At 48.1% G+C, this 20,429-nt stretch overlaps 2 protein-coding genes across 2 annotated transcripts in view; one reads left to right on the top strand and one right to left on the bottom strand.

Moving 5' to 3' along the window:
• UPB1 (beta-ureidopropionase 1) overlaps positions 1–20,242 on the top strand; it is a 30,375-nt gene extending 10,133 nt beyond the window's left edge. The window contains exons 4-10 of the mRNA XM_034989249.1: positions 5,338–5,432; positions 7,962–8,123; positions 10,416–10,585; positions 14,569–14,650; positions 15,871–15,913; positions 17,377–17,531; positions 19,041–20,242. Of these exons, the coding sequence (XP_034845140.1) occupies positions 5,338–5,432; positions 7,962–8,123; positions 10,416–10,585; positions 14,569–14,650; positions 15,871–15,913; positions 17,377–17,531; positions 19,041–19,124 (791 nt within the window). The 3' untranslated portion in view covers positions 19,125–20,242. The remainder of the gene's footprint in view (positions 1–5,337; positions 5,433–7,961; positions 8,124–10,415; positions 10,586–14,568; positions 14,651–15,870; positions 15,914–17,376; positions 17,532–19,040) is intronic.
• The window catches only part of GUCD1 (guanylyl cyclase domain containing 1), a 34,485-nt gene continuing 22,982 nt past the window's right edge, over positions 8,927–20,429 (bottom strand). Inside the window, exon 6 of the mRNA XM_034989253.1 lies at positions 8,927–10,753. Coding sequence (XP_034845144.1) covers positions 10,710–10,753 — 44 coding nt within the window. The 3' untranslated portion in view covers positions 8,927–10,709. The remainder of the gene's footprint in view (positions 10,754–20,429) is intronic.

Genomic DNA, 20,429 nt, shown 5'->3' with positions numbered 1-20,429 from the left:
TTTCTCCTTGCACATTTCCTACTTACTCCAAATTGGTCTTTTTTCCCCAGCTGCTTATATTTTAAGAATTGGGGGTTAAAAAGCTGATTGCAAACTCTGAGTTTGTGGGAAGAGTTCCTTCCCACTGAGCTTCATGAGAGGGTGACTTGGTTTAGCTGTTTGTTAGCTATTCCTTCATAGTAGTGTCTTTGGGTCATTCTTTTCAGGCTGGTCAGAGTCCCCAGAGAAGATTCTTCTTACCTCCTGCCAAGAAGAGAAGGAGGATAGGGGTCCAGTGTGCCAATGTTTACTGAATGCCTCTGTTTTTGACACTCTACTCGTCTTCATCTGTCCTGGCTTCCCCAAGGCCAGAGGCCTTCTGTTTAAGCACCTCCAGAGAATGAGCCTCTAGCCTTCTGCTGGGGTGGGAGGGACTCATGACAGCCTTGTGCAGTGGAGGAGGGATCTGGGCTTCTGACTGCTTTTTAAGCAGACTTTTGACCAACTTTTGTTTGTTACCCCTCGCTGCTTCCCCACCTTCAGAGCCCAATGGTACCTCTGACTCCTCAACTTTCTAAGGGTGTATGGTGGAGAACAGTATATGGCTTCCTCTACTGCTGGAAGCCTGAATTTTCTGGGTCGATCTATCACAATATCTACCCTCATCCCTTGGCTCTCCAGCCTCCCGTATTCTGTTGCTCTTGTCCTTTTCTCAGTGCTTCATCCTCATGGGTTTGTACCTTTGCATAAAAGTCCCTTTACTGTCATTTGGTGCGGCTACAGAAAAGAGCAAAGGCGTGCATCCAGTCTGCCATCTGTACCCAGAAGTTCATCTCATTTTCCATGTTCCCAGTTACTTATACTTTCACTCATTTGGGCAACACTTTTGATTTGTCTGCCTCTTCCATTAGACCATAAACTCCATGAGGTCATTGTGTGGTGTTAGTTTATTTTTCCCATTCTAATTATCACCCCCCCCTTTTTTTTAAATTTTTTATTGTTATGTTAATCACCATACATTACATCATTAGTTTTAGATGTAGTGTTCCGTGATTCATTGTTTGTGCATCACACCCAGTGCTCCATGCAGAATGTGCCCTCCTCAATACCCATCACCAGGCTAACCCATCCTCCCACCCCCCTCCCCTCTAGAACCCTCAGTTTGTTTTTCAGAGTCCATAGTCTCTCATGGTTCATCTCCCCCTCCGATATCCCCCCCTTCATTCTTCCCCTCCTGCTCGCCTCTTCTTTTTTTTTTTTTTTAAACATATACTGTATTATTTGCTTCAGAGGTACAGATCTGAGATTCAACAGTCTTGCACAATTCACAGTGCTTACCAGAGCACATACCCTCCCCAGTGTCTATCACCCAGTCACCCCATCCCTCCCACCCCACCCCCCACTCCAGCAACCCTCAGTTTGTTTCCTGAGATTAAGAATTCCTCATATCAGTGAGGTCATATGATACATGTCTTTCTCTTTTTGACTTATTTCACTCAGCATAATACCCTCCAGTTCCATCCATGCCGTTGCAAATGGCAAGATCTCATTCCTTTTGATGGCTGCATAATATTCCATTGTATATCTATACCACCTCTTCTTTATCCATTCATCTGCCGATGGACATCTTGGCTCTTTCCACAGTTTGGCTATTGTGGACATTGCTGCTATAAACATCGGGGTGCACTTACCCCTTCGGATCCCTACATTTGTATCTTTGCACCCCTATTTTTTAACATTAAACATACTTAACTATAATAAAATATATATAACATAATATTCATCACTTTAACCATTGCTAAGTGTACAATTCAGTGACGTTAAATGCGTTCACAAAGTTGTGTAACCATTACCACTATCTATACCCAAAACTTTTTCAACATCTCCAACAAAAACTCTGTACTCATTTAATAATACCCCTCCATCCTGCACCTCTGATAATCTCTGTTCAACTTTCTATCTCTATGAATTTGATTACTCTAGGGACCTCATGTAAGTGGAATCATAGTATTTGTCCTTTTGTGACTGGCTTATTTCACTTTAGAACAATGTTTTCGAGGTCCATCCATGTTGTGCCAAGTGTCAGAATGCCCTTCCTTTTTATGGCTGCATAATATTCCACCATATGGATAGACCACAGTTTGTTTATCCATTCCCCCACCCTTGTTTTATCTTTAAAAAAAAATTATTTATTTGTTAGAGAGAGAGAGCACGAAAGCGCAAGTTGCAGGGAGAGGGTGGAGGGAGAGGAAGAGAGAGAATCTCAAGCAAACACCCCGCTGAGCAGGGAGCCGGACATAGGGTGTGATCCCACGACCCTGAGATCATGACCTGAGCCAAAATCAAGAGCCGGACGCCTGACTGACTGAGGCACTCAGGCTCAGCTTTATCTTTAAATGCTTTATCTTTAATGAACAATCCCTGCTACGTGACAGACAAAATGTTTACGGGATGGTTTCACCAACTTCTTCCTTTTCTTGGATCTGGAAAACTCCCAGTCATCCATCAAGGTCTAGCACAGACACCCCCTTCTTTGGGGGACCCCGGGAATTCCCCTGCATAGAACTGAGCACTCTGTGAAATCGTGCAGCCACACGAGGTTATAATTGAGCTCCCCCCTCATCTAGGCTGGCAGCTCCTGAGGGCAGGGCCAGGTCTAAATTTAGAGCCTGACTAATGGAGTGTTGGTTCAATAAATAAGGAATCCTCTCTCCCCTCTAATCTGAAAGCTTGGAGTTGGACTTTGCAGCCAGCCTCCTGCCAACCTCCATTCCCCATTCCTCTTCGGAAAGTTTGTTTACAGAGGTTGTGTAAACAGGAAAAGAAACCATTAAAATGGAAATGGAGAAATTTGGAGAGCTTAGCAACCTGAAATGAAGTCAGAAAGGGAGGTTTTATTCTCTTGGGGTATTTGAGTCTCTCCTAATGTGCTGAAAGCGGAGAATAAATGGTCATTAAGGATCTTTTTTGTCATTAACAGCTTTTTCCGTTGGCTTCCTTAAAATAGTCTCTCCCTCTTTCCTGAAGGTAGGCCTGGGGAGTCTTGAGCCTGAGGCCAAGGCCCCTGGGGCTGTTACTGGCAGGGCCTAGGTGGCCAAGATGGTAGTGGTGCCATTGGTAACCTCTTCACGCTGGCCGTATCTTAGGACCAGCAATCCTACAACTGAAAGGAATTGGGAGACTGATGCTTCTTTTCTCTTCCTTCTCTGTGAAATGAGGAGAGTCTTCCCTACTTCACAAGGATATGGGGACCAGCTGCCTATTACTGGGCCCATGGCCCACGTTTGGGAAAGGTTGACTACAATTAGTAACCCCAAACAGGCCACCCGCCCCATGCCGTGACCACGTGAGGCACTTGCCATGCACGTCACGCTGCTTCCTGAATACCATCCCTGCAGGTTAGTCAGTTCAGAGCGACGTGAACCATAGCAAGCATCTGGAAACTTCCATTAGGCTAAGCTGCCTGAAAGAAAATGGACTTGGGTTATTGGAAGGAGGAAGGTCTAAAGAGTATACAGAATTGGTCCAAACAAAGAATTCAGTCATCCAAAGCAAGAAGAAAAAGACAAACAGCCTGGTAGGAAACGGGCAGAGTTAGGAACAAGACTGCCTAGAGGATGAACCCAGAAAGGCCAGTGACCATGTGGCAAGGTGCTCCACCCATAGGTGAGGGAAATGCATATTTAATCATGGAGCTTTACCAGCTCACACCATCAGACTGGCCGACACTAGAGTGTATGGGAGCGGTGGAACACACGTAGCCAAAAATCCCTGTACCCACCCCCATTGCAGCCCCCACTCTCCCCGACAAAGGCAAGCATCATTTTGAACCCAGTATGTGTAGTATTCTGTGAATTGTTACTCCATATGTAGGTACCTGCTGTTTGAAAAATAAAAAGCAAACAAAAATCAGTTTATGAATTTAATGAAATTTCTTATTTAATTAGCCCCCTGATGGCATCTAGCCAGAGAACATGGGAATAATGCATTTATCCTTGGGGAACATTCAGTCCGTCATCCAGCGGTTCCCTGACTTCTTATGGGAGTTCATTAAGTGAGTGGCTTTTCTTGTTCCTGAACAAGCCTCTCTATCCCCGTGAGGAGGAACATTTCTGTGGTGATGTGCCCAGGGTCCCCGGGGCCATCCTCAGTGGCCCTCTGACACTTTCCCCAGGGAGTCTTGGCTATGCTTATACCAACCCGCAGATTGGCCAGCAGTTTGGGATCCAGAGTAAAATATACATAAGATCAACTTTACCACTTTAGTCATTTTTATACAGATCAGTGGCATTAAGCACATTCACACTGTTGTGCAACCATCACCATCATTCATCTCCAGAATTTTTTCCTCTTCCCAAACTGAAACTCTGTCCTCCCCCATCCAACCCCTGGCAACCACCATTCTAATTTCTGTCCCTATGAATCTGGCTATCCTAAGTACCCCCATCTAAGTGGAATCCTATAGCATTTGTCCTTTTATGACTGATGTATCACTTAGCATAATGTCTTTGAGCCTCACCCATATTATAGCATGTGTCAGAAGTTCCTGCTTTTTGGGGCGCCTGGGTGGCTCAGTTGGTTAAGCGACTGCCTTCAGCTCAGGTCATGATCCTGGAGTCCCAGGATCAAGTCCCGCATCGGGCTCCCTGCTCAGCAAGGAACCTGCTTCTCCCTCTAACCCTCCCCTCTCTCATGTACTCTCTCTCTCTCATTCTTGCTCTCTCAAATAAATAAATAAATCTTAAAAAAAAAAAAAAAAAAAGAAGTTCCTGCTTTTTAAGGCTGAATAACATTCCATTGTATGGATGCATACCACATTTGGTTTATCCATTCATCCATCAGTGGACACTTGGGTTACTTCCATCTTTCAGCTGTTGTGAATAGTGCTTCTATGAAATGATTATGCAGATATCTATTCAAGTCCCTGAATTGTTTTTTCCCTAAATTCAATTGTTTTTAAGACTGCAGTAAAGAGGGTGCCTGGGTGGCTCAGATGGTTGAGCGTCTGCCTTTGGCTCAGGTCATGGGGTCCTGGAATCGAGTCCCACATCGGGCTCTCTGCTCCTGGGGAGTCTGCCTCTCTCTCTCTCTGTCTCTCATGAATAAATAAATTAAAAAAATAAATCTTAAAAAAAAAAGACTGCAGTAAAGAAATTTGGCCCAGCCCTTTGTTTTGCTATGAAGCCTAGAAGGTTAGGGTCTGCCTGGTGCTCACATTCGGGGACACAGGACCCAGAAACCAGGCTGAGACCCTCGGGAGACTTGTTATCTTGTGCAGGCCCTCAACAGCTGGGCTGAGGAGCGCCCCCTCCGAGGTCATGAGTGTTGGATGTGATTCTGACTTTCTCCTCTTCACAGCTATGCCCTTTGCCTTCTGTACGAGAGAGAAGCTTCCTTGGACGGAATTTGCTGAGTCAGCAGAGGACGGACCCACCAGCAGATTCTGTCAGAAGGTACAGACTGGATGTGGCCCTTCACCATGGAAAATGCACCCATTTGGTGCTTGTTTTGCCAAATGAGATTAGATAAGACTATTTGCTGCCCTTTTTTTTAGTGTACTTTAACTTGAAATCATAGACTTTCAGAGCTAAAAGGGCCCTTAATGGCTTTTTCAGGTGAGGGAGCTGCAGCCCAGGGAGGGGTGACCTCCCACGGCAGGTTCTGCCATTGGCAAGTGGCAGAGGTGGCCTTCGGGGACCAGGGATGAGGTTGATTCCTTGTCCGGACCTCTGCTGCTGCCCAAGTTGTTTGCCTGCATTATGTAAGCTTCTCTATGTGGCTTGTCTCATCAGTACCGAGATCAGTCTTCATTTTTCTTTGTTAAAACCTTATAATGTTGTTTGACCCCACTGATATGAAATGTCCAGAGTAGGAAAATGAATAGAGGCAGAAAGACATGGTTGCTGGGCAGAGAGAGGGATGGGGAGTGACTGCTAATGGGTATGGGGTTTCCATTTGGGGGTAATGAAAATGTTCTAAAATCAGATTGTGGTGATGGTTGCACAACTCTGTGGATGTACTAAAAGCCACCCAGAGCACACTTTTTTTCCCCCCTCGCCCATCAGCAGTGACCCGAACAGCACACTTTAAAAGGATGAATTTTGTACCATGTGCATTATATCCTAATAAAGCAGTTCTCGGGGCACCTGGGTGGCTCAGTCGTTAAGCGTTTGCCTTCGGCTCGGGTCATGATCCCAGGGTGCTGGGATCGAGCCCCTCACCGGGCTCCCTGCTCAGCGGGAAGCCTGCTTCTCCCTCTCCCACTCCCCCTGCTTGTGTTCCCTCTCTCGCTGTGTCTCTCTCTGTCAAACAAATAAAATCTTTAAAAAAAAAAAAAAAAAAAGCAGTTCTCTCTCTCTCTCTCTCACACACACACACACAAACCCAACCCATAACAACAAAGAGGTTACGAATGATGACTTATCCTTATTCTTAACAAAGCACTTTTTTCACTTCTCCATGTCCCATTTCAGATTTTATAAGTATTTTTAGGGGATTTTTTTGAGCAGAACTGTAATCATAGTGATTCTATCAAAACTGAGCCGCAATTCCAAACATCAGCGTTCTCATGCTATCAGAAAAAAAATCTGTCATCTGCCAGGTTGTTGATTCTGTGCTGTGGATAAAAGAGAGGGGACTGATTAAGTGGTGACTGTAGACGACACACTTGAACCAGGGCCAGAAGAAGAGGAAAGGGGGAGTAGGGGATGAGAACTGTTACCAGAGGACACCTGTCTGCATCGAGAGGGGCCCAGGACCCATGGATGCCCTTACATGACTTGGAACATCACCTTCTGCCCTTTGTGCCTTTCTCCATCCTTAAGGCCAGAGGCGGTGACAGGCTAGTTAGAGTTGAGGACAAATGACCATCTGGGGCTGCTTATCCTGATGGTCACCAGGTCCTTAATGTTCTTATTTGAGACAAAAGGAATTCAGCATCAAAGAGTTTGGTTTGGCTTGGTTGGTATGGTGAAAAGTATGAGGAATATTCTTTTTTTTTTTTTATTGTGGTAAACAGCACATAAAATTTACCATCTCAGCCATTTCTAAGTGTATCGTTCAGGGGTGCTAAGTACATTCACATTGTTATGAAACAGATCTCCAGAACTTTTTCATCTTGTAAATCTGAGACTCTGTACCCATTAAACAACTCTCCATTCACCCCCAGCTACTGGCAGCCAATATCCTACCTCCTGTTTCTATGAATTTGACTACTTTAGAATACCTCACGTAAGTGGACTCATTTAGTATTTGTCTTGTTGTGACCAGCTTGTTTCATGTAGCATAATGTCTCCAAGGCTCATGGTGTCATGTGAATCACATGTCATCCATGTGATGACAGGATTTCCTTCCTTTTTAAGGCTGAATAATATCCATTGTATGGATATACCATATTTTTAAAAGATTTTATTTTTATTTTTTTTTAAGATTTTTTTTAAGTAATCTCTGCAGCCAATGTGGGGCTCAGACTCACAACCCCAAGATCAAGAGTCACATGCTCTGCCAACTGAGCCAGTCAGACACACCAAATGTACCACATTTTATTTATTCATTTATCCCTCAGTGGATTTTTGGGTTGCTTCTACTTCTTGGCTCTTATGAAGAGTACTGCGATGATCATTGGTGTACAAATATCTCTTCAAGATACTCTTTCAGATATATACCCAGAAGTGGGACTTCTAGATCATATGGTAGTTCTATTTTTAATTTTTTTGAGAAACTGCCATACTATTTTCCACAGCCGCTGCACCATTTTACATTTCCACCGACAGGACACAAGGACAACAGTTATTCTTACTTAGCTCAGCTTGGGCATCAGGACAACGCTGGCATTCAGCCTTCCAAAGAACAAATACAAATGATAGATAGCTCTAAACCAAGTCAAATTATTTAGTAGGATCATTTAATTATTCAATAAAAAAAAAAACAACTCTGACGGTTGATTTAAAAGTATGACTCTGCTACATTCCTCATCTTTCCAGCTGGCAAAGAAGCATGACATGGTGGTGGTATCTCCTATCCTGGAACGAGACAGAGAGCACGGGGACGTTCTGTGGAACACAGCCGTGGTGATCTCCAATTCCGGAGCAGTCCTGGGAAAGACCAGGAAAAACCACATCCCCAGAGTGGGCGACTTCAACGAGGTGAGCCGGCCCTACAAAAACCCGCTCAGCTTACTGGCCCTTCGGTCCACACCTGCCTGTGGATCTTTCCACGAGGGAAATCCTGTGTTGGATCATGTCCCGTCACACAACACTGGACACAGTATGGCTGTAGTGATCACATGGAGAGATGAGATTTGAATGGGACTCCTGGGTGAGTCCCAAACACCAAGCACAGAGGGATATTTCTTTTTTTAAAATTTTTTAAATACAATTTTATATAAAATTATTATATAAAAATAAATTTTTAATTTTTAATTTATTTATTTATCAGAGAGAGAGAGACAGAGGCAGGCAGAGGGAGAAGCAGGCTCCCCACTGAGCAAGGAGCCGGATGTGGGACTCAATCCCAGGACCCTGGGATCACGACCCAAGGCAAAGGCAGACGCTCAACCGACTGAGCCACTCAGGCGTCCCTAAATTTTTAATTTAAAAAAATTTTTTATTATTTTATTATTTTTTTTAAACATTTTATTTATTAATTTGAGAGAAGGGGAGAGGCAGGAAAGGGAGAAGCAGACTCCCCACTGAGCCAGGAGCCTAACGCAGGGCTCGATCCCAGGACCTGGGGATCATGACCTGAGCCGAAGGCAGACACTTAACCAACTGAGCCACCCAGGCACCCCTAAGATTTTATTTATTTATTTGAGAGAGAGTGAGAGAGAGCAAGAGAGAGAGCGTGAGCAGGGGGAGGGGCAGAGGCAGAGGGAGAAGTAGACTCCCTGCTGAGCAGGGAGCCCAGTGCGGGACTCTGTCTCAGGACACTGGGATCATGACCTGGGCTGAAGACACTGAGCCACCCAGGTGCCCCTGGGTATTTCTTTTTTTAATATAACCTGACTTGGCTTTCTTAAATTCATCTCTGAGGTAAGTGGTATATAGATTAAAACCAAAATAAATAAAATAAATAGTGCACAAATGTGAAATGATTCCTGCAGCCCCTTTCGGGCTCTGAGCTCCTCACCTGTCACAGTCTAGCCCTCGTTTGGGAAGTGGGAGTCCTTGTTCATAAGTCACGTGAGCTCTTAGCCACGTCGATGTGTTGGGATGGCAGGAGGTAAATGCGTGTATCTGTGCACATGGGCATTAGGTAAAGCTTTGTGCCCGTGATCAAGGTATAAGTGAGGAGAGCTATTATGATTAGTTAATGCCAATGCATGGGTGGATTGGGTGAAGAGGGGTGGACTCTACCTAATACCTAAGATATGAAACCTGAACTTGACCTGCAATAAATACAGTTGTTCAGAATGTGATATACCCAGTCCTTTGCTGCCCTCCCTGATTGTGGGTGTTCCAACCACACTCCCAGGATGGTCAGAAGGACAAGGATGGACCTACAGAGCTAGATGGCGTTCCCTAGGGATAAAAAAAACCCTGGTGTCTCTCAGTGACAGCTGGAGGTGGGGTGGGAAGATGTGCTCATCACCTGTTTACCCTGGGATTAATCTTTAGCTCCCAGCAGATGGTGAAGGGCTTGTCTCAACACACCAGGATCTACTCCAGTGTCCACCACATGTACACATCCTGGTTGCTGCCTGACCCTAACACATTTTGAAATTAATGGGAAGAAGCAAAACGTTCTGGGAGCAGATCTGTTTGGGACCCCAACTAGCCCTCTAGCCCCTCCACAGTGCCAGCCATGAAAATGCCCCAAGGGGGCAGGCAGAGAGGCAGACATGGCAGGACGTCCCTAGTCCCGGGCAGGATGCCCAGGGAGCTCTGTGGAGGAGAGTACTTTCAGGGTGTGAGCTCTAGTCTCAGATTGGCCTTCATCAGCTGGACAAGTCGCATGGCCACTGAGGCCGTGGTGTTCTCCCCCAATAGGCGGGGATTGCTCTGTATGAGTTTCCAGTCCCTTCAGCACTGACATTCTTCATAGGAACATGTGGTTGGTGAAGACATTGACTAACTCATGTTAACATTGACCAAACCTTGACCATTCGTTGTACCATGACTGAAACCTAACCAAAGTTTGTCCTTAAAATACTGTGGGAAGTTGCTTCGGGGATTTTTTGGACGTGCCACAAAAGAAATTGTGGGGAAAAAATTAACCATGGTGATTTCCCAGTTATTCTGTCTGGTTTCTTTGGTTTTTTTCTCTCTCTCTCTCTCTCTTTTTTTTTTTTTTTAGCAGATTGAAATTTGGGAACTTAGAGTCACAGCCAAGATTGTTACTTTTGGAGTCCTGGCAATATTTTCTTTTTTTCTGTCAGGTCTAAAGAAAGAGAAATTGTACAGATCAGAGGCTTTCATACATGGCCCTTTGTTTTTCAGTCAACTTACTACATGGAGGGAAACCTCGGACACCCCGTGTTCCAGACTCAGTTCGGGAGGATTGCGGTGAACATCTGCTATGGGCGGCACCATCCTCTCAACTGGCTCATGTACAGCATCAACGGGGCTGAGATCATCTTCAACCCCTCAGCCACCATTGGAGCACTCAGGTCTCTCAGCAAGTAGGATCTGGGAGGGTTCTTGGGACCTAGCTCTCTTCGGCTCATGGCCAAGCAGCAGGGTTCAGAGGTGGGTTTGGTAAACTGTAGCAGGCAAGTGAGGCCACCAGGTTGTCTAACAAATCTGAGCCATGGGATTGCGTGTTGTATATTTCAGAACTGTGAAAAAAAAAAAATACTCAACATCAATTAAGATCCCCCCCCCCCCCCCGCTGAGAACTGCTTTGCTGTAAAATACTATTCCTTTGCTATTATTCTGAACACTGAGAGGATAACAGTCCCCCTCCACTCACGCCATAATTGTCAGGCTTCCAAAAAGTTCCTCTTCTAAAGTGCCCAAAGCATAGTAGGTGCCTGGCCAGAATTAGCCCCCTTCCCTGTCACGGCCACTGTGCTCCCTCACAGAGGGACCACGGATTCCTAAGCCTCTTGTCTGCGACATCCAGCACGTGGAGGGCAGACACCTGGACGAGGGAACAAGCCAATGAGAGAATCAAAGCCGAGAGGGTCCTTAAGAGATCAGCCAAGTGGCTCTGAAATTTGTTTTTAACCAGCAAAGTGTTTTCTTCTAACACCTAACACGAGTTTCGGTGTTAGCCTCATCCTGAAACAGATAAATCTATCCTGATGAGGGCAGTGGGGGGGCGGGCCCTGGCAGTTCCTGGGCCCCTGCACAAGACCCCTGGGGCCCTTCATTTAATAATGGTGGGTGAGCTAAGATGACCCAGCATGACTGCACTTCCGCTGCTTCTCTCTTCCCCAATGGCTGAGTATTTGGGTGGTTTCCAGTTTTGCATCATTAACAAGTACCAGAACTCTAGGAATTATGTGCAAATATCTTTCTCCCCAACTCACTTCCTCCAAAGCAGGATTCCTGAATGAGGAGGTGCTGGCTTTCACTCTCGTTGTCCTGGTTGCCAATGCCCTAGCAGTGGGACGCTGGTGGTGGGGAGGGCCCCGATCCCTCGGTGGGGAGCAGCTGGGACAGTTCTGGTGGGCAGCTTTGAGTTCCCTGCCAGCCTACCCCTGTCACTCTTCTCTCTTGACTAAATTGCAGTCTAATTTCTTCTGAAGGTCAGAATGTGACATTTACTTTACCTTTTCTTCTAAGCACTGTGCCCCCTTCTCAAGAGCGACATCCCCACAGCATTCTGATTTGCACAGCAGGTCCCTCAATGAGCCAGAACGCAAACCTAGTGGGCTACCTCAGGTCAGCTGCCCCCTCCGTGCACCCGAAGTTTCTGTCTGTGTCCCGGAGGGGTGCTGTTGGGCAGAAGGGGAAAAAACTCGTCTTCGACATCCCCTGAAGAATCTCCCTGGGGCCTCATGGCACCTTGGTTACTATGACAGAATCCAAAGGCAGTTGTGACGTAGGGTAATTAGTGGTCATCCAGCATCCGGACCTGGGCAGAACCTCTGGGCCAGGCCCCTGGAGCAACCTCCTCCTGCCAGCCATGTGTAAGGCATTCAGCAAGCGCCATCTACCTGCAGGGGTCCCTCGAGGAACCTGAAGCCAATGCGCTGAGCATCTCTGCCTGAACTGGCTCTTGGCCCAAGGCAGGCAAAGCTGAGGACTCAGGCTCAGACGGCCGCATCCCTGACCTTATTCTGTCGGGCTTTTATTAGCCCCAATTAAGCACACAGAAGCACCCCAATGTAATATGCACATAACTGCTTGCGTCTTCAGCAGCCTATTAGGCTTATTAAAAATTATTGATTTTCCTTTCTCGACCAACAATCATCCAACTCGTGCCTTTCAAGGGTATGATGAGGCTGTCAGTTAAAACGGTAACAGGTCCTTTGGAAAGTGGTATGTTTCATGAGCTCCCAAAATGTTCACACCCTTTGACCGGATAATTATACTCCTAAAACTTTACCTGACAGAGTGTCTAAAAGAGGAGGAAAAGGCTGTATGCATGAAGATGTTTCTGGCAGCTTTATTTATAATAATAAAAGAGCTAGAGGTGAGAGAAATGTCAGGGTTAGGTAAATTTCAGCCCATCTCTTCCATGTTCGTGCACAGCCACTCAAAAGTCATTCTGAAGATAATGCAGTCTCATGACAAGAGCCTGTGAGCAAAGAAAGATGTTTCCAGGCTGCGGTCAGAGCTCTGTAAACATTTCTTGCCAAGGATAGATGTGGAGTGTAGAAAAATTACAACAGATGGTTTATTAGGATGGTGGGATTCTGGGTGGTTTTCTTAAAATGATAAATGATTATTTATGGAATTGATGGTGAATGTTTTTCAGCACAAGGTCAGGCAAATCCCCACCAGCTGCACATAAACAATGGCTTCTGGAACCATCCATCCCTTCTCCGGCATGTCCTGTCCCCCCGACTCCCACATGCTCTGTGGGTTGGTGGGGTGTTCTCACTCATTTTGGGGGTCCCACAGTTCTAAGCACACAATAGAATTGAAGTGTGTTTTCATGAACAGAGTCGTCCTGATGGCGCCATGCAGCCCATGTGGTCTAAGATTTCGGCCACATATGTGTGTGAATAGGAGAGTCGTGCCTTCATCCCTTCAGTGCATGTCTTCTTCCCACCATGATTATTTTTAGGGGCTAGTGTAGCCACACTGGGAATAAGGCAGATGTCCCCATGCCCCCAGTGGGCTCTCCATGATTCCCGCACACGCTGGGCTCTCATGAACCTCCAGCTTCCTCTCCCTTGCTTGTTTGGAGAGCCTAAGTTTTATTGCCAGCTGTGGGTTTGAGTCCTACGCAACGTACCCTCCCAGGAGAATTGCAAGAAAGATGTTTTATGGCACTCACCCTGCAACTGTCTATTTAATTCCTGAAAATGTCATTTTACGGGTGTGTTTCTATAAAAAGCCTTTCTTAAAAGTTTTGTCAGCTTGGCTTAGCAGCTGGGGGAAAAAAAGCAGCAAATGAGTCCCCTCAATCAAGCCTGTGATTTTTTTTTTCCAGACTCGTGAATCCTCCTGAGAATTAGGCTTGTCAAGCACCCACTCCCTCCACCTACTCCCGGTTTAAACCAGGTGCACACTGACAGGAAGAAAGATTCCAGGGCATTTTGCTCCCAGTCACTTAGTGTTTCTAAGTGGGCATTACACCTGTCAATCCAGAATCCTAATGATGTTGTTCCTCAGACAAGAGATAATTAGTGACAAAAAGGCCCACTGGACTCCATGGCATATTGTAGTTGGTGGGCCGGAGAAGGGCGGGGTCTTCAGTTGGGACATCACTTCTCATCCTATCCTACCTTTGTGGGCGCCGAACTGAGGAAGGCCCACAGCTCAGCTGTGCCCTTGTGGTGCCTCCTTTCTGGGCCAGTAAGAGGGCCAAGGAGCCTCTGCTTAGAGTCTCGGGATTCAGGAGAGGAAAATAGGAAAGCACTGGGAGATGGGGACCGGCTCAGGGGAGATGACATCTGCTACAGAATCTACTACCCTTTCCAGTTACCTAAATTCCTTTCAGGTTTCCTGTTTGCTCTGGGGACTGCTTTGCAAGGCAACAGAGCAGGATAGGGATTAGGGCAGCAGTTGGAGCCCACAGAGGGCTGTGCATGAGCCCTTAGGCCCCCAGCTCCCTTCTGACATTTGCCAGGTGAGGCCCTGACCAGCCCGGAAGGTGAGTTCCTCACCCAACCCAGGAGGAGGGAAGGAGAGAGAACGAGCAGTTACGGAGTTTCTGCCATGCAGCCCCCTCTAGAAGCTTCACCGGTGTGGTCAGTCCTGACAATATCCCTTTCAGGAAGTTTCAGAAAAGAAAACTGCGGCTCAGGGCTGCTTTGGCCTGCAGCAGACCTGCCCCAAAAGGCTGCTTGGGCTTGAGCACGGGACAAGCTGGCCTGCCCATGGGTTTGGGGACACCTGCAGCCACACCAGTCTCCCTGGCCATCCCCGCTGCAGAGCTGAGAAGGCTGGCAGCCTGGCTGTAGCTCGGGAGCGAGCACCCAGCCCGTCTGGCTGGGAAGTCAGCCACCTGGTTCCTCTCGCTTCTCCCTCACAGTGAGTCCCTGTGGCCAGTAGAGGCCAGAAATGCGGCCATTGCAAATCACTGCTTCACCTGTGCCATCAACCGAGTGGGCAAGGTAAGTCCCCGCGGTCTGGCTGGGCTCCCGGGCTTGGTCAACCAGGTGTGCTGGGGAGGGGACAGAGCTGCTAGGAAAGCTGCCTGCCTAGAGGGGGCCTGGCCTCTTCAACCAGCAAAGGCCACAAGGGAAGCAATTGTCCGCTGGCCCCGGTGGGGACACCACACACCTCTTGTCCTTGTCCCTGTGTGCGTGCCACAAATTCTAGGATCCCGGAAGAGGGGAGACTGGCTTGGTTTGTTCCTTTTAAAGGTATTACTATGTCTCTCTTCTGTTTTTGTCTATTTGGGTTTGTAGCTGAAACTTTTGGAAGGCTCTCACCCTGTCCCACCAAGTCTCCTGTTTCATATTTTTTTTAATTTTTTAAAAAGATTTTATTTATTTATTAGAGAGCGAGAGAGGGAACACAAACAGGGGGAGTGGGAGAGGGAGAAGCAGGCTTTCCGCAGAGCAGGTAGCCCGATGCGGGGCTTGATCCCAGGACTCCGGGATCATGACCTGAGCCGAAGGCACACGCTTAACCAACTGAGCCACTCAGGTGCCCCTCCTGTTTCATATTTTTCCCCATTGACCCATGCACTGAGTGAACTTGACTACAAAACACAATGCGTTCGTTACGTAATAATCCTCTTCCTCATTCTTAATTAATCGGATGTCAAACTCTGATCAGAGCATCTGCTCAGGCTGGGATAATCAAGGTATCTACAGTAAGTCAGTCCAATTTCTGGCAATATGAAGAAACTCAGTGTTTTCATTAGCCTGTGTAACCCCATCACGGCTTGAGGTACTGTTTCCATTAGGCTTTGGGGGAAGTTCTGACAGCAGTGTGTGAGCACCCCCTTAGTCCCCTCAGAGACCCCAAGCTGGGGCTTTATTTCCCAGGCAGACAAACCTCAGCCGCCTTCCACAGGCCTGAGAACCGCTCTGCTCAACGTCTTTTTTTTTTTTTTTTTTTCCCTCCCAGCAGATTATAAACTCTGCAGAGACAAAGTCGGGGTTTTTACCTTGCCTGTCAAATTGCCTGCTGGCCGCCTGTGTTGGCCCAGTGCTGGCGACTCAGCGGGGACATTTCATAAGTACTTGTTGATCGCCCGGCGAGTACAGGCCATTCCTTCTCTGCCTGTAACTTGCTCCCCTGAGGCCCCCTCAGCCGGACTTTGCGGTGGGACATGCTGGTAGTGCCGCCTATGGGTTTGCCTCACCTCGGTTTTGTTTCACAGGAGTGCTTCCCAAACGAGTTTACCTCTGGAGATGGGAAGAAAGGTATGTTCCAGGAATTTCTGTGGTTGGCTGCAGCTGAGGCGTGGGCCTCACTGTCCCCTTCTCTGTCTGCCCCCTCCGGGCAGGGTCTACCCCACAGACTGTGGTCTGCACACGTGACCCATCGTCGGAGGGGTGCTCTCCTCTCGTCTTCGTGGCCCACAGTGTGGGAGCCTGACTGTGGCTGGGTCCTGGGCTTGTGACTACCTCATTCCCCAATTGGGGATTGAATGGTATTGGGTTGGACTCCATCCCTCCCCCGGGACTGGTAAGGAGATGGGCCTAGAAGACATGGAAGAGCCTTTTGTGGGCTCCCTTGAAAGAGGGGGTGCTTTATCCACCCTACACATCTCCTTCCCTCTCTTCCTTTGTCCTTTTCACCTGCCACCACACCCCATCCCAAGCTGCACAAATGTCCCAGAACATCAGCATAGACTGCCTTGGGTTCCTCGGACCGCAGCTTGTTTTGATCTGAGGGCAGACACCACCTCACCTCTGGTAGGAATCCCCCACCCACTGGTCCCACCTCTCTGGCTAAGAATGTGGAAGGCAAGGGCCCATCAAGGAGGTCTCAGAACTAGCTTAGGGGATCCCCTGGAAAAGGCAGAGAGGACTGAGCAGGTCTGTTTTCCCAGAAAAGCACTTCCTAAAAGGGTTCCAGATCCCCTCACTTGAGGTCCAGAGTGTCCAATCCCAGTTAGCTCCCTGCAGAGAGAGGTGCAGTGAGGCAGGGAAATGAGGTCCACTGGGTGCTTTCTGTGCCCAAGCCCCTGCTAGGCCCTGCACTGTGCCCACCTGCTCCTTACATCGTAGCTGTTAGCACCACCTGACTTGTGAGGGGACCGAGGCACGGAGGGAAGGGACGGCAGATGCAGCTGGGAAGGCAAGTGAGGGCAGAGCCTCTGGCTCACCATGTTGGGCCACCATAGGAAGCAGATCACACAGGAAGCCCTGCAGAACTATAGGACTCCCTTGGGCTGTGGGTGGCTAACGTTGGGAGTAAGGGCTAATACTTCTACAAGGATGACCTTTAAGAATGTTCCGGGGCTGGGGCACCTGGGTGGCTCAGTTGGTTGGGCAACTGCCTTCAGCTCAGGTCATGATCCTGGAGTCCCGGGATCGAGTCCCGCATCGGACTCCCTGCTCAGCGGGGAGTCTGCTTCTCCCTCTGATCCTCCCCCTCTCATGCTCTCTGTCTCCCATTCTCTCTCTCAGATAAATAAATTTAAAAAAATCTTTAAAAAAAAAGAATGTTCCGGGGCAGAGGTGAGGGCTGTGAGGGTGACTTTTGTAGGAACTTGCTCAGCCTCAGGCCTGAGGAGGGAGGCAGGTTGTTTGAGGAGGTGGCACGGGGATGCCGGGGAGGGTGGGGAGGGTGGCACGGACACTTTGTCCTGGGTGTCGCTCGATATGCCTACCTCTCTGCCTGCACAAGCTCCCGGATGCTCTCTTTTGCTCCTCCAAAGCTCACCAGGACTTTGGCTACTTTTACGGCTCGAGCTACGTGGCAGCCCCGGATAGCAGCCGCACTCCCGGGCTCTCCCGCACCCGGGACGGGCTGCTGGTTGCTGAGCTCGACCTGAACCTCTGCCGGCAGGTGAATGACATCTGGAACTTCAAGGTGGGTCCCTGAGTCCACTGCTGTTGCCCCGCTCCTCTGTTTGGACCCCTATACTGCTCGCCGAGCTGGAAACCACAGCTGCTGGGGTTGCTCTCAGGAGCGGCCAGATGAGGCTCCAAGCCGAGCAGAGGACCCGGTCTTTTCCTCCCAGAGCTGGTGTGCGAGGGAGGAGCCACTGGGTCAAATGATGCCCAAGCAGCAGACCTTAATAAATTCTCCTCTTGTCTGATTTAGATTCTGGGCGCCTTCAAACAAATTAATCTCAATTTCATTTGAACGGAGAATAGAGTGGATCGGCTTCTCTAATCCTTTTTTTCCTTTCCAGGCATTTGCACTTATCACAAGATAAATGTGGGTGTCTGGCTCTGCCTGTGGCCTGGCCCCATGGTCTAGGCCTTGACAGTAGAGGGAAATGGGTCACACATAGAAATGGAATCTAGGCCCGTCTCTGCCACGGCCTTTCTCAGTCACCCTAAGCAAGCCCTTTCTGCTCCCAGGCCTTAGTATGCCTGTTTGTAAAACTGGAAGGTCTCAAGTGGCCTTTGAGACCTAACACATGTGACACCAGGGGTCCTGGGAGGAGCGGAAGTGCCCACCCTCCTGGAATGGGGTGGTGGCAGCCATTGGCCCCCTGGAATATGCCCTCTTATCCTGGATGCAGATGGAGTTTGCTGCATTCGTGTCCAGCAGTATTTCTACCAACTCAGAACCCACTTATACTTGCAAATGAATGTCCTCATGATTGCATGACTTTGCCCAGCGTGTCCTGGAGGAATCACCTCCCCCGTTTACCTGAGCATGGGTCTTTGGGCATGTTCCCTGAGTCTCAGATCCTCATCAGACAAATAAGGCATTGCACACGAACGTCTCCTGGCTTGGCTCTCCTCTTCCTGGGAAGCTGAGATTAATGCAAGATTCCACACAATAAACAGAATGTTTTCTCATCGGTAACTTTTTGAATGCAAAAGCCCCACCCCGCCCCAAACTATGGTGGTGGGCCTGAGCTCCTGTTGGGGTTTTGGGAAGGAGGGAGGGAATGCCTGGGTGTGAGCACCTTGGGTAGGTTTGCCAGCCCTGCCCCCACTCTCCCCCAGACCCAGAACCAGGAGTCCAGGGTGCAAATCCCAGCAAATTCCACTGCTGCCTGGAGACCTGGAGCAGGTCACTCCCCTCTCTGGGCTGTAGGCTGTTCTTCTGGGGTTCTGCAAGACCTCAGGACAGCCTTCTTCCCTTCTACCTCGGGGCAGGCCACACCTTCTGGAAGGACAGGTCACAGAGGTCTTCCAGCAAGACGGGCCAGTGTGTGTGAGTCATCTCAGCATCTGTGATCTTTGCTATAGCGCTAGAATCAGTACCCAATGGCCACACAGGGGTTGTTCCTCTACGTTATAGTCTGAAACTGTCCTGTCCTCCTGCTGGCCTTCCTGACAAATTTCTGTCCCATGGCTGCCCTCTAGTGGCAAGAGGTGGTGGTGAGTAAACCGGAATCTGCCTGTGTTTTGCTTTCAGATGACCGGCAGATATGAGATGTACGCTCAGGAGCTCGCTGAAGCCGTCAAACCCAACTACAGCCCCAATGTTGTGAAAGAGTAGCTGGATTTTAGCCCCTGCCCACCAAGGAGGGCACCTCTGCAAGTACATCAGGCTTTACAAAAGCCCAAGTTCCCCCTGATGATGTCCTGATAACACGGTTGGTTTAAAAATGTTCCAGGTGGGGAGGGTAGATTGAAGAGTAACTGCAGTGGGTATGAGGTTTCCTTCCTGGCTGATGAAATGTTTTGGGCCTACACAGAAGTGATGGTTACACAACACTGTGAAAGTACCCATGTGAAATGCCACTGAATTGTATACTTTAAAACGGCTAAATCTATGTCATGTGAATTTTACCTCCATTAAAAAAAAAAATCTCAGGCACTGATGGTGCAGGTGGATTTGCACTTAGACACATGGGATGCCCTAGTTCTGAGGTTCCTCTCTTCCTCTGTTTAGACCGTTGGCAACCTGAGGGTAAGGGTGGGAGCGTATGTGCAAGTAGGGGAAGCTGAGGCTGATCCAGAGTCATTGAGCTATTGGGTGGCTGTGGGCAGGGGAGACAGTCACTGGATGTGTCAACATGGCTCTGTCCCCACATATTCAATCAGACGCTGATCTGGGTGTTGCTATGAAGGTATTTTGTAGATGTGATTAAAGTCCATAACCAGTCAACTAAGCAAGTGAGATTATTCTAGATAATCTAGGTAGGCCTGATTCAATCAGTCAAAAGGCCCTCAGGAGGAGAGCTGAGGCTTCCCCGATGAAGAAGAAATTCTGCCTGTGGATAGCAGCTTCCCCCACCCCTATGTGCCTGAGAGATCCCATTTGTTTTTCCTGATCACCTGCCCTACAGATTTCAGACTTGTCTCTCCAGCCCCCACAATCACTTAAATCAATGCCTTGCAATAAATCTCTTAATATATATCCTACTGTTCTGCTTCTAATCTTCAGGATGAGTTTTCTGCATTGGTGCTAGGTTTTCTGGAATTCTTCTCTAATTTGTTTCATTTAAAGGCACTCATGACTATTTGCAGTGTTAAAGGGGGCCATGGTAGTCCATGGTATGATGTAGCAATAGAGATTTATAGAGAGAGCAGACCATCAGTCTGTGCTCCCCGAGTCTCAGCCTGCCATTCCTGGTGGCCTGTCCCATCTGGATTTTAGGCTTGGCTAACCAGCCCCCATCATCATGTAAGGCAATTCCTTCCACTAAATCTCTTTGTATCTTTATATATATATATGCGTGTGTGTGTGTGTGTGTGTATATGTATATGTATGTATCTCCTGTATATATAAATATATCTGCATTCCCTGTTGATTCTGCTTCTCTGATTGAGCACTGATTGCCTGACTGACATAGCAGGT

This window comes from Mirounga leonina, unplaced genomic scaffold (assembly GCF_011800145.1).
Source record: "Mirounga leonina isolate KUSES-001 unplaced genomic scaffold, KU_Mleo_1.0 Mir_481, whole genome shotgun sequence".
Taxonomy (NCBI): Eukaryota; Metazoa; Chordata; class Mammalia; order Carnivora; family Phocidae; genus Mirounga; species Mirounga leonina.
The sequence above is the reverse complement of the archived record's forward strand: the minus strand, read 5'-3'. Positions and strand labels throughout refer to the sequence as shown.